The following is a 13,591-nucleotide window of genomic DNA, read 5'->3' as shown; positions in this document are numbered from 1 at the left end:
GGCGTGGCTGCGGGGAGGCGGCGGGCGAGCGGCGCCGCGGGCAGTCGAGCAGGAGCGCGGGGTCCGGAGAGCCGCGCGCGACGGAGAGGGTCCCGGGCGGGTGCCTGGGGAACTCGCCCTGCCATGGGTAAGCGGCTCTGCGACCCGGTCGGGACGGGGCTCTGCGGCCCCGCGGGGAGGATGCCAGCTGTGCCCCGGCTCGCGTGGACGCCGCCGGGGTCACCCCTGGCTGAGGGGAGCGGGGGGCGCCACGGGGCCTGAGGCGGCTGCGGGGCCGAGGGCGCGGGGAGCAAGCCTGCGTCCGGGGCGCCGGGGGCTCCGGTGTCCCCAGTCCGGCCCGCAAGGCAAGGTACCGGGCAAGCTGGCTGTGTGCGCCCGCGCTCTTGGAGCCAAGGGCAAGGCTAAAAGTTTGGCGGCCCGGGGCTTCCCGGGCGTTGATCTCGAAACTCTTTTCGCCGTCTCCGGGACCGAGATGTACCAGCCGCGGAGGGCTCTGCTGTCCCACTTCCTGCTGCGGTTTCAATCTCGAACGGGTCCGCTCATTTGTTGTGACAGCTGTCAGCAGCGCCGTCGCGGCCCCTCGCCTCCGCCCCCGCGACGACCCGCGGTTCTCAGAACCGCCCGCGCCGCCGAGAAAGGCGCGTCCTGCGCGGCCGCCGGTTCCTGAAAGTGGCCGCGCGGGTTTTCAAGAACTTGCTCGAGGGGCGCGCCGCCGCCGCCGCCTTCCGCTCCGTCCCTACTGATCTCTCTTCTGGACTTCGGGCTCTTTCCCCAGCCCTTCTCTTTCCTTGGGTCCCCAGAAGGGGCAGGCGTGCGGCACAGAGGGCTGGCGTGCAGGCTGCGGAGCGCACGGGCGATGGATGGAGAGGGTTCCGCTCGGCCTGGTGACAGAGGCGCCATCCGGGCGCCGCTTCAGGGCTCCCGCTGGCGCAGATCCCTCCCGAGGGGTCCAGGGCTTGTGAGATGCAGTACTGGCCGGGCCAGCTCCTCTTTGTGCAGTCTTGGGACAGCAGGGAAAGAGTAGCAGGTGCTTTTTGTGTTCATCTGAGTCCCCCGTTGTTGGGAACCAATTCACGCATGGGAAACTCTGTGTCTACAGGTGGTGCCAAGGCTGAGAAAGGTTGGGGTCGCTGGAACAGAGAGGTAGAGCCCCATCCTGGCCCTAGGGACTGACCTGGGACCTGGAACTGTGGCTGGGGTTAGGGAGGGCTGCACCCTCCATCCTCAGGGGTCCCACGACTGACTCAAAGTCCCAAGGGCAGCAACAACTGCCAGGCAGCAGGCTCCCAGCCATGGACAGGGGGCTGACTGGCCGCTTCAAAGGCCGTCTTTGTTTCAGCTCCGGCTCAGGCTTCAGCTGGGAGTAACTTAAGCCAACAACCTCGGCTGGGTGAGGGGGCAGGGCGTGCCTGGCGTTCCCCAGGCTGCTGCTGTTACCATGATGGGTAGTAACTGACGCCGTGTTCCCAGTCAGTGACTTTTCATGAAAGGAAGTGGCACTTCCTTCCCATCACACAGAGGGTGAGTGGGGCTGGCAAGAGAGACGGGGCGGAGAGACAGGGGTGTGTCAGCCCCTCCCTTGGGCACTGGGGTAATCTGGTACCCAGTATATTTGGGCACAGGCCAGCAGCACCTGCCAACTTGTGATGGGGTGGGGGGAGCAGGGCAGCAGGTGTACTTCTCACTCGAGGCTGTGTGTGTGCAGGCTGGGGGCGCGGCTGTGCTTGCTGGAAAAGCCTTGTTGCTCTCCTGCCTTCTGCTTGGAACCTTGGCCTGTGGAGTCCAGCACACCCAGCTTACAGATGGGGAAACTGAGGCACAACAGTTAAATATCTGATTTGGCAACAGTTGCAGCCCTGTGGTGCTGGATCCCTCACTACATCCCTCTTCCTGGTCTTGCTGGATGCCAGCTGTTGTGTGGCAGCCTAGAAGGAGGCATGGATCTCTCCATGCCAGCCCATGCCCTGGATTGACTGTCTTAACCCTGGTTGAATTCCTCTGCTGGCCCCTCCTCACTGCACTGCTCTTACCTTCCTCCCAGGTTCCTCCTAGGTTCTGGCCAGGGGCAGCCCACTCCCCTCCTCTCCCTTCATTCTTTAGGGTGATAGGCGGTTAAAGACATCTCAGCTGGGAACACCTCTGATGCCAAGGGGGCAGGGGCCAAGGGGCTCGGTGGGGCTGCAGCCAGGATGTGGCTGATTTAGCAGCCAACACGGACCAGCTCTCTCGCTGGCAGAGGAACAGAGGTGATGCCATGTAGATCCACTTGGGGACAGCGGTCATGGTCTGGCCTCTGAGCCACCTGAGGGTCTTGGGGTATCACTGTTCCTATTGAAAAGGCCAAACCCGCGCAGGGTTTCAGGGTTCAGCATCTTGAAACCATCAGACTGCTCCGGTTCTAAATCCCAGCCCTGCGCTGGTGGGCTGTGTGACCTCAGGCGAGTTACTGAGCCTTTTTTTAGTTTCAGGCATGACATGCATTCAAGAGGGACACAGCACCCACTGGGTGGCTGCAGATGAGCTGCTAGGCTGAGGCCAGCCAGAGCACAGCTTTGAGCAGGTTGGGGAAGGGGGAGGAGGAGCCGCTGCTGGCGCCTGCGGTGTGGACAATGAAAGGGGAGTCCCAGGAACTCCTGGAGCAAAGTAGGAAAGGCCCAGCCAGGGCTTCCAGAAGGCACCTCAGAGGACACAGGGTGGACCGGAATCCTTGTGGGCAGGTGATGCTGGCCCCACGGGGGCAGAGCTGTAGTGGTGCTGTTTCTCTCTGAGTCCTTTTCTTTCTTTCTTTTTGATAAGTAACTGTTTATTTTGTGAGGTTTATTTATTTGCTTTTATTGGAAAGGCAGATTTACAAAGAGAGAGGGGGAGACAGAGATCTCTCCACTGGTTCACTCTCCAAGTGGCTGCAACGGCCAGAGCTGGGCTAGTCCAAAGCCAGGAGCTTGCAGTTTCTTCTACATCTCCACTTGTGTGTGGGGTCCCAAGGCTCTGAGCCGTCCTCGACTGCTTTCCCAGGCCACAAGCAGGGAGCTGGATGGAAAGTGGAGCAGCTGGAACATGAACCAATGCCTGTATGGGAAGCCAGCAGCCCCCTGCCCCACCCCATAGATGGAGGCCTAAACTACTATGCCGTGATGTATTAATCCTTTTCTAAATTTACACGCAGTTCAATCAGAACCAAGTAATACTTTGGTTAAAGAGCATGTGACACAGTTATTGGATAATTCAGGCAGAATCATTTAACAAGAGGAGTAGTGGTGTCACCTACCCTCTGACTAGTGGGTTGTTTGACACACATGGAAACACTGGGAGGGGATCCCAGCCTTCCACCAGCAAACACAGCAGAACGTCCCAAAGTAAACTCACATGTGCTCCCTGTCAAACATGGGGCCACTTCGGCTGGCAGGGAGCCCTCTTGGGTGATCCCTAGTCCAGGCCTCCCCGCAGAACAGATGGCGGGGATGGGAAATCAGCAGCCAGCCAGCACCCACCTTTTTCATTGCTGATAGTTCTTCGATGAGAATGTCCATGTCTGAGTGATGTTCAGGGCAGAAGAGGTGCATGGGGCTCAGGACATCAGAGGCAGTGTATGGGAAGGCTGGAACCCACAGCCAGAGCATGATAGCCACTCAGGGCCCAGTAGCCAGATGGACCAAGGTGTAGGGACACTGGGGTAGCCAGCTGCATGAGCCCCTCCCCTCCCCTGAAGAGCCAGGAGAGGGACCCAGACTTGCCACTTGGGTCCCACGCCAAGAGGTGGCAGAGCTGGAAACTGGGCAGGCAGGAAGACCAACTTCCATATATATAGATGCTGCAAGCTGGTTGTTCATGGTTGGACCACTTTTTTACTAATGAAGATTTACCTGGGGATTGGGCCACAATCCCAAGAAGCACAATTCTAAATATGGAAAAACCCCATGTCAAAATCCCTAAGGACTGATACTCTGAAAATCAAAATCCTGAAAATAGAGTTCCAGAAAAAAATTTAAAAACACTTATTTATAAGTTTTAGACGAAATTTGAGAACCAGAAAAATGACAGAATACTTTATAGGTCACTACACAATAACAAAGGCAATAATATAGTATTTTTATAAACATAAGCATGTGTACTTGCAACAATTGCCTGGACATATTAGAGGACAAACAGTACTCACTAAAGAAAAAGGTTGGAAAGGACAGTCTAGGGTAGGCATCTGACTTGGCTGTTAAAGGTAGCCATGCATCAGGTCAGAGTACCTGGGTTTGGCACCTGGCACTGACTCCTGGCTCCAGCTGCCTGCTGATGCTGCCGCTGGTGGAGTGGGGCGGCGGGCAGAAGGGATGGCTGAAATGGTTGTGTCCCTGCCAGCAGTGTGGGAGAGCTGGACTGAGTCCCTAACTCCCACTTCAGGCCCTGGGGGAGTGAAACGGTAAATGAAAGTTCTCTCTAAATAAATACATATAGTTTTTCAGTATGATATATATATATGATATATATGCCTGGTATGATGCTGCAGTGACTAAATCCTCACCTTGCAAGGGCCAGGATCCCAATATGGGCACTGGTTTGTGACCCGGGTGTTCCACTTCCGGCCCAGCTCCCTGCTTATGACCTGGGAAAGCAGTCAGGGACAGCCCAAAGCCTTGGGACCCTGCCCCCGCGTGAAAGACCCAGAGGAAGCTGCTGGCTCCTGGCTTCAGATCAGATCAGCTCAGCTCTGGCCATTGCAGTCATTTGGGGAGTGAACCAGCGGATGGAAGTTCTTTCTCTCTGTACATCTGCCTTTCCAATAAAAATTTTAAAAATTAAAAAAATAATAAGATATGAAGTATATGAGACATATGTCATCTGGTAGTAACTGCTTGCCCCCAGCTTTCTAACTGCTGTCATCTGAAGTCTGGCACAGACAAGTCCTTGACATGATGAGTCCCCCACAACTACAGTGGGGGATGGACAGGTACAGTGGGTCAGGCCACGGCCTAGGTCAGCTACATCCCACACCAGAGTGTGTGGTACTGAGTTCTGGCTCCTCCCTTCCAATCCAGTGTCCTACTAACATGTCTGGGAGGTAGCGAATAACTCAAGTGCTGGCCTTCCCCTTGCAGGAGACCTGGACGGAGTTCTTGGCTTCTGCCTTGGGCCCTGCCCAGCTCAAGCTATAGCAGGCACTAGCAGATGGAAAATCTTTCTGTCGCTCCCTTCGTCAATAACTCTTTAAGGAAAATAAACTTCCATAGAACTCCACCACAGAACTGAGCTCTCTAGAAAGGTTTTCCAAATGCAAATGTAGAATGTCCTTCTTTATTGTGAGGAAGTTTTTACCAAATTCTAAAATTATGTACGTATCTTATGTGAAAGGTAGGAAGAAGGAGGTTGAGGGGGAAGGTGTCTTGCACCTGCTTATTCATTACCCCAGAAGCCCAGAACAGCTAGGGTGAGGCCGGGCCAAACCAGGAGGCACTCATCTCAGGTGCCTCGGGGCGAATGACAGGGACCCAAAGACTTCAGCTAGCACCTGTTCTGCCTCCCAGGCTGTATGTCAGTGGGAAGCTGGGTGGACAGTGAAGCGGGACTTTCAGGCCCCCGATGGTGCAGGCGTCCCAAGCCGAGCCTCTGGCCCGAGGCTCACCACGTGCACAGGCATCATGATCAGTGTTGCGATAGTGTGCTTTTGAAAAACGAAACAAAAGCTGCATACATCTCATTAGGATTCTCCCTCCAGTATTGGAAGTGATGCAAAGATGGAATATATAGCATAGTGAATGCTAGACAAATAATAATAATGCTGGCAAGTTAACACAGTGGGGATTTAAGAGCAAAAAGGAAACACCCTGAAAAGACCGTTTGACTTTTGGGATTCCTGCTTTTGGGATTTCATCACTTGGGGTTGTGAATTTAGGCTTAAGGATTTGACTTTGGGGGATTTCCACATTTTTGGATTATGGCATATGGGGTTATGGCTAGCGCTGGAATTGCCTGGGGCCCTGATATATAAAGGAGCATGTCCAAATGTTCATGCAAAACAGGATTGAAAACTTAATCTATTCTGTTGTTTTTAAAAAATGTTTGGAATCCTTGCATTTCAGAATTCAGGAAAAATGTACATTCTGAAAACACCCTGCACAGCTTTTAAAGTGGGTTGTTGGGGTACCAAAAATAAAGGGATCTCTGAATTCCGTTTTCCATGTACTTTTCTTTTGGGGTGTCCCTCCACACCCAAAGAAGAGGAGAATATATGGTCCTCACCTCAGACTGTGGCACTGAGGCCCAGCAGCCGGCCAGCACAGAGCCGGTCCTGGCCAGGAGACCTACGGAGGCCAGGTTCATCTGGGAACTCGGAGACAGCTGTGGCTCAGGGCGCTCCAATCCCGGTCCCAGCTGGGGTTCAATGGCAACCTCCAGTTCAGGTCACTGGGACTCCAGGAGGCTGGCCCAGGCACAGCTCACACACTGCGGGCGCTGAGGGCAGAGGACCCCAGATCCTCTGGCCTTACGCCCCTCACTCTGGTTGTCCCCCAGGCGTCCCTCTTGAGTCCTGCTTCAACTGCCTGACTTTTCTGAAGCTGAGGGGCAGCAGCTGGCGGCTGTTGGCCCAGAGGCTCCCCATGAGAGGAGCCCTTGCATGTGGCCCCCATCCCCAAAACAAGGGAAGCCAAGGACAATGGAAAGTGGCTATGCAGGCAGGCAGGCAGGCAAAGGAGAGCTGGCAAGGGCAGAGAACTTCAGGAATTCACAGTTCACCAAGACCCAGGGGCCTCCCATTTCACAGAAGGGAAAACTGAGGCAGCCAGCTTGGTTGGAAAGTGAGATGGGTCAGTTGTCATGCTCAGCATTTCTGGAGATTGGCTAGGTCACAAGTAGTCAGGGGTGGCATGTGTGTGCACTTCTTCTCCTAGACAGCCCAGGGGTGGGTTTCCCAACAGGCTGGTGGGGGCTGCTGGGGTCAGCGTCTGAGACAGGTCCTGTGGCAGGTAAGGATCGACAGGCAACTCCCCCTCTCTGGCTTCTAATCAGAGAACATACATGAAAGAGCTCAGGGACAGAGGCCAGGAGCCCACGGTGTGAGCAGGTCGTGGCAGGCACAATAGCTCCCCCACTCCATGGCTTGCTTATGGCTGTGCCAGCCTGCTGGGTGCAGTGGCCCTGGGCCACTGTCCAGGCCAGATCTCTTTGTGGTTGAAATGGAGGAGACAGGACAGCTCAGAGGTTCCCAACCAGGAGGCTTTCCTGTGTGGGATGGTGCCAGCTGTAGGAAGGACAATGGTTGTGGAAGGAGGTGGGTTCCCCATTTCAGGTGTACTGCCCCCCTGAGTGCAGCCCTGGACCATTTGTCAGCCAGATGGAGCCGGTGGCTGCTCCTGCCTTCTGCGGAGTGGGGTGGGGCTGGGGTGTGGAGGGCTGCCGGCCCACCTGACTGCTCTGGCGTGGGTGGGAGCTGCTTAAGCTGCAGGCAGTGCAGTAGCCCATGGCACAAGGGAAGGGGCTGGCGAAAGCCACCCAGCAAAGGGGCAGTGGAGATTTCCTAGGCCCCCCGCAGGTGACGGGAGCATGCTGCCTAATTAGGGGCGGGTAGAACTCTGGATGCTGGGTTAGGCCACGTGTTTGACAGACAGCCAGGATTCACGGTCGTGCTGTTGTGGGAGGAGCTGCCACCCTGCCCCCTAAGCCTGGGACAGGCATTCCGAACACCCCTGCCAATCCCTACCCCTGCCGGCTTGACCACTGGGTGGTTTAGGGTTTTCCTTCAAAGATGTGGGAAGAGGGCTGAGCCCCAGGACAGGTGGGATCAGAGGTGAGGAGAGAGGAGTGCCCCGGCCAGGGGTGGGGACCTGTGAGAATATATGAGTGTAAGTGAGTGTGTGAATGTGTGAGGATGTGTGGGAGTGTAAGCATGTGTGTGTATGATGATGCATATGAGAGTGTATATGAGCAAATATGCTCACATGAACCTGTGTGTGTGAGCTCGTGTGTGTGAGCTCCTGTGTATGTGTGAGCCTGTGTGTATCTGTGTGTGTCTCATCTGTGTGTGTGTGAGCTCCTGTGTATGTGTGAGCCTGTGTGTAACTGTGTGTGTGTGAATGAGCCTGTGTGTACCTGTGTGTGTGAGCTCCTGTGTGTACCTGTGTGTGTCTCATCTGTGTGTGTGTGAGCTCCTGTGTATGTGTGAGCCTGTGTGTAACTGTGTGTGTGTGAATGAACCTGTGTGTACCTGTGTGTGTGTCTCATCTGTGTGTGTGTGAGCTCCTGTGTATGTGTGAGCCTGTGTGTAACTGTGTGTGTGAGCCTGTGTGTACCTGTGTGTGTGAGCTCCTGTGTATGTGTGAGCCTGTGTGTACTTGTCTGTGTGAGCTCCTATGTGTGTGTGAGCCTGTGTGTATCTGTGTGTGTCTCATCTGTGTGTGTGTGAGCTCCTGTGTATGTGTGAGCCTGTGTGTAACTGTGTGTGTGTGAATGAGCCTGTGTGTACCTGTGTGTGTGAGCTCCTGTGTGTACCTGTGTGTGTGTGTGTGAGCTCGTGTGTGTGAGCTCCTGTGTATGTGTGAGCCTGTGTGTACCTGTGTGTGTGTGAGCTCCTGTGTATGTGTGAGCCTGTGTGTAACTGTGTGTGTGTGAATGAACCTGTGTGTACCTGTGTGTGTGTCTCATCTGTGTGTGTGTGAGCTCCTGTGTATGTGTGAGCCTGTGTGTAACTGTGTGTGTGAGCCTGTGTGTACCTGTGTGTGTGAGCTCCTGTGTATGTGTGAGCCTGTGTGTAACTGTGTGTGTGTGAATGAGCCTGTGTGTACCTGTGTGTGTGAGCTCCTGTGTGTACCTGTGTGTGTGTGTGAGCTCGTGTGTGTGAGCTCCTGTGTATGTGTGAGCCTGTGTGTAACTGTGTGTGTGTGAATGAACCTGTGTGTACCTGTGTGTGTGTCTCATCTGTGTGTGTGAGCTCCTGTGTATGTGTGAGCCTGTGTGTAACTGTGTGTGTGAGCCTGTGTGTACCTGTGTGTGTGAGCTCCTGTGTATGTGTGAGCCTGTGTGTACTTGTCTGTGTGAGCTCCTATGTGTGTGTGAGCCTGTGTGTGTATCATCTGTGTGTGGTGTTCAGAGGCACAGCCCACGTGCAGCCAGGGACAACGGGCACAGCTCACCCTGCGAGGCGGCCCCTCATCCCAGCCAGCAGGAGCTGGGGGAGACTCTCCTGGACCACCTGTCCCCCACGTGCACCTCATGTGCCCTCTCTCTCTCCTTCCCTGTCCCCCTCTCTCCCTGGCAGCACCACCTGTGAAAGGGAAACAGAAACAGTCAGAGGAAGGGGATCCCCAAGACCCACCTGCGTCACCTCAACCCTGTCCTGAGCAGAGCAGGAGCCACAGCCCGGTGGGCCTGGAGGTGAGTTTGGTGACTTCCCAGGACATCTTCCCGCTGCCCAGAAGGGAGTCCGGGCCCCTCTCCTTACAAGGCCAGCCTGGGACCTGCAGCAGAAGGCAAGCAGGGACTTAGCAGTCACTTTCAAGTTTAGTCTTTGTAGTCAAGCCCCTTATTCTGATGCAAAGGCCAGGAATCCTCATTTGCTCTCAGAGCAGAGAACTGCACCTGGGTCCTGCAGGCGAACATAACCGAGGCTTGGCTGCTGCCGGCTCAGGGAGGCAGACCGGGTGAGGCTGCAGGGCAGGGAAGCACCAAGCACCTGTGTGATGGACCTCACCGTGAGATGCAGGGGCTAAGACGCACGTGTGGCCTATGAAGGGCAACTCATCCTGGCCAACAGAGGGAGGGCAAGGCAGGTACTACTCCGTGGCCTTCCTGGGTACCCTGGGCCGCCAGGCCTCTGGAGGTTTTGGCCTAGGGCCCTGGACACAGGCTGGTGACATTCTCTGCCCACCAGAGCTAGGGTTGAGGGCTGGGCACCCTATCCGCTCCCCCACACACACCGGCCAGTGATTTCTGCCTGTCCCCAGCCACCCCTCCACTGAGGCCCACCCTGTTGCCTCCTGTTCTTTCCCCAGGACTCCCCCGAGACAGGCGGGGAGCGGGAGGAGGAGCAGGCCTTCCTGGTCAGCCTCTACAAGTTCATGAAGGAGCGACACACGCCCATCGAGAGGGTGCCCCATCTCGGCTTCAAGCAGAGTGCGTCCCTGGGGTGCAGGCAGGGAGGGAGGGGGTGCCCAGCAGAGAGACCCTCTCCCTATGGTTGCAGACAGGGCAGGGCCCTTGGGACAGGCAACTCTACCCTGGGTGGCTTCAGGTGCAGGAATTGCAGCTAAGAAGGGATGTACCCTGGGAAGGCCTGGCTGTGCACCCTCTGCCAGCCATGCCATGCATTGCAGAAGCCCGCCTGACCTGACCTGGGCACAGGGACGGCTGCAGGCTGTTCCCCACCTCCAGCAGATACCAACCCGCCTTGGCCCTCTCTTCCCTCCAGTTAACCTGTGGAAGATCTACAAGGCAGTGGAGAAGCTGGGGGCCTACGAGCTGGTAAGGAAAGCACCTCACAATCCACAGCTCACCTCCACCCTGCCCCGTGCTGCATCCCAGGCAGTTGGGGAAGGAGGCTGGCTGGGGGCGGTGGAGCTGATCTCACTTGCAGAAGGAGGAAGGAGCCAGGATCCCAGATACCATGCCCCTGCTTGCTAGGGGGAGATGGATTGCCGCCAACATTGGCTGCTCCAAGCTAGTTTCCTGGCTTGGCCCATCTGTTTGGCTGTCCTGTGTGTGGGTAACTGCTTGGGCCAGCAGTCAGTCGGATGGCCCCTGGGAGTGGGCAGGCAGCCTCCAGGAGAAGCAGGTGCAAAGCTGCAGCCCTTGCCCACCACGCCTGGAGCTGCGAGCACCACACTGCCAGCGTGCTCGCCTCCCGCACCCACACCAGGCGCCCTTGCAGGTGACCGGCCGCCGCCTCTGGAAGAACGTGTATGATGAACTGGGGGGCAGCCCGGGCAGCACCAGCGCCGCCACATGCACACGCCGCCACTACGAGAGGTGGGTAGGGGCAGCTGCTGTGGGATCCCCAGAACAGGCAGAGCACGCTGAGCGGCTGGGAAAGGGCAGTGGGTGGAGATGCTAGGCCCCTAACCACCATCCCCTGCCCTAAGGCAGGGTGTCAGCTGCATGTACGCCCACCCTTCTTGGGCCTCTGCCCAAGGCGAGCGGGTGCCCTAGATGAACTGTGTGCAGTTGGGTAGGGAGTGCTCCCCTCTGCCAGGAGTCTTCAGGGAGGTCAGGCAAGGGGAGGCCTGGCCTGGTGGACTCTTCTCACTCCTCCCTCAGGCTGGTGCTCCCCTACGTGAGGCATCTGAAAGGGGAGGAGGACAAGCCGCTGCCCCCCTCCAAGCCCAGGAAGCAGTACAAGCTGGCCAAAGAGCCACGGGGGGATGACAGGGCCCCCGAGAGGCCGAAGAAGGCCGCGGCAGCAGCCGCTGCAGTGGACCCGCAAGTGGACCAGGTGAGTCCTGAGCCAGCACTGACAGCCCAAGAACCCTGCTTCCAAAGCGCCTCCTAGTGGAGGGAGCTGTGCAGAGCACCCTGCTAGGAACCCCAGCAACCCCTGCAGAAGCTGTGGTCCGTACTGCATCCCACATCCCACCTGCCAGTCCCTTGTTCCCAACCCCAACACTGCTGTGTGCACTCAGCTAATGGTCACAGGGCACACAGGTGCTCCCAGGGCCAGCACGGGCTCATGGCTGTCCTCTCTGAGCCCCCAGCCCTGACCTCGCTGTTTTCCCATCAGATGATGCCGGGCAAGACCACCAAGGCCGATGCCACCGACCTAGCACACTTCCCTAGCCAGCAGCCCCCCAGGGACAATATGCAAGAGCTGTGCCCAGCCTCGGGGCCCTCTCTGCCCATGGTGGGTGCCAGCAGCTGCCCTGAGGCCTACCAGCGGTTCCTGTCCAGCTTCTACTGCAAGGGGACTCATGGCATCATGTCACCACTGGCCAAAAAGAAGCTCCTGGCCCACGTGAGCAAGGCAGGGGCCTTGCAATGCCAGGAGGAAGGCTGTCGGCACGGCGCAGGTGGACTGAGCGGGGTGCCCCGGGGGACCCCAGCAGCCACCCATCTCTCAGAGAGTCCCCGGAGCCCCAGCAGGCCAGCCGAGAGCTCCGGGTCCGAGCTGAACACCCCTCAGGAGGGACCACAGACTGCAAGGGGCAGCCCCCCGGATGAGGCTCGGGGCCTGGCGACCCCTGTCTTCACAGGCTGCTTCCATGCCTACCCTGCCGAAGTACTGAAGCCCATCAGCCAGCACCCCCGGGATTTCTTCGCTAGCCTCCACAACAGGGTGCTTGAGGGGCCACCAGCCAAGGAGCCCCCGCTGACATGGGGTGGGGAAGCTAGCCGGCCCTCAGCCTTCCACAGGAGTGGCTCCCAAAGGAGTGGCTTCTACCCAAAGCCCAAGGCCTGCTGGGTGTCCCCCATGGCCAAGGTGCCCCCCGAGAGTTCCGTGCCTCCACCTGCTGCCCCCCACAGCAGCAGCCCCAGCCTCAGCAGCAAGCGCGCGCTGGAGGGAGAGGGCTTTGTCCATGGCGGCAAAAAACTACGGGCCGTATCTCCTTTCCAGAAGGAGCCAGACTCCAAAGAGGGCGGGGCCCAGGCCACGGGCCCTGGTGTGGCTGTCTCCTGCCTGCTGGGTCCTGCACCCCCAGAAGCCTACAGGGCTGCCACTGCACTGCGCTGCCCGCTCAACCTGGCCTGCGCCCCAGACCCCTTGAAGGGTCAGGTCGCCTTCCCCTTCAGCCCCTTGGTCATCCCGGCCTTCCCGGCCCACTTCCTGACCACGACGGGTCCTGCGCCCCTGGCCACCGGCTTGATGCACCTGCCGCCTGCATCCTTCAACCACAGACTCAGCCCAGCCTCAGCCACCTGGTCTGTGCCACCTGGGCCAACCTACGCGGCACCTCACTTCTTCCACCTCAACACCAAGCTGTAGGTCAGAGCCCACCGTGCCACACCACATGGCCGGAGATGGGCAACCAAGGCCTGGTGCCCAGGGAGGCAGTGGGAAAGCCGACTGTCTCAGGGACTGGGGACCCAGTGGTTTTCAAACTTTGGGAGAGAATGGTGGGCAGTGGGCATCTTCCAGCCAGAGCCACCCAGAACAGGGGCTGGTGTATATGGGTGGAAGGGGCTGGGAGGGCCTGAGGAGCTGGGGGCAGCTCAGGCACTGGGGTCGCCTTCAGAGAGCCCAATAAAGACACGAGTGTGTTTCCACCCTGCCTCAGTTGTATGTCATATGAGGGCACGGGTGAGACTGCCAGTGCAGGAGTGTGAGAGAGAAAGGTCCTCTAGTGAACTGGGTGATGCCAGCCCACCCAGGAGCCAAGGGGGCCTCCTGGGATACTGCTCAGACTCTGCTGTGTAGCCCATGCCTAAGCAGTCCTCAGAGGCTCAGAGCAGGATAGCACTGAGTGCAGGGACCTGTGAAGGGAGGGACACAGGACTCCTGCTGCCACCTAAATGCCAGGGGTAGAGAGTGAGGCCAGGGTGCAGGCAAACTCCCTGTCACCGAGGGGTGGGTAATTGGGGGAGCAGGGCCTCCAGTCTCTGTTTTCAGGGGCTGCCTTTGGGCAGGGGCTCAGGCAAGAGGGCAGCGGTCAGCACTGCGTGAACACTCCTCAACTGGACA

General features: G+C 57.8%; 1 protein-coding gene across 1 annotated transcript; it reads left to right on the top strand.

Annotated features, from left to right (window-relative positions):
* The first annotated feature begins 50 nt into the window (after positions 1 to 50).
* ARID5A (AT-rich interaction domain 5A) lies at positions 51 to 13,306 on the top strand. Its single transcript, XM_040993500.1, has 7 exons — positions 51 to 127; positions 9,242 to 9,357; positions 9,975 to 10,095; positions 10,391 to 10,443; positions 10,850 to 10,947; positions 11,236 to 11,410; positions 11,696 to 13,306. Exons 1-7 carry the CDS (start codon positions 124 to 126, stop codon positions 12,893 to 12,895), a joined length of 1,767 nt encoding a protein of 588 aa, XP_040849434.1. The 5' UTR covers positions 51 to 123; the 3' UTR covers positions 12,896 to 13,306.
* The last annotated feature ends 285 nt before the right edge of the window (positions 13,307 to 13,591 follow it).

This window comes from Ochotona curzoniae, unplaced genomic scaffold (genome assembly GCF_017591425.1).
Source record: "Ochotona curzoniae isolate NIBS_2020 unplaced genomic scaffold, NIBS_Ocur_1.0 contig_883, whole genome shotgun sequence".
Lineage (NCBI taxonomy): Eukaryota > Metazoa > Chordata > Mammalia > Lagomorpha > Ochotonidae > Ochotona > Ochotona curzoniae.
This window is presented reverse-complemented; position numbering and strand designations above follow the sequence as displayed.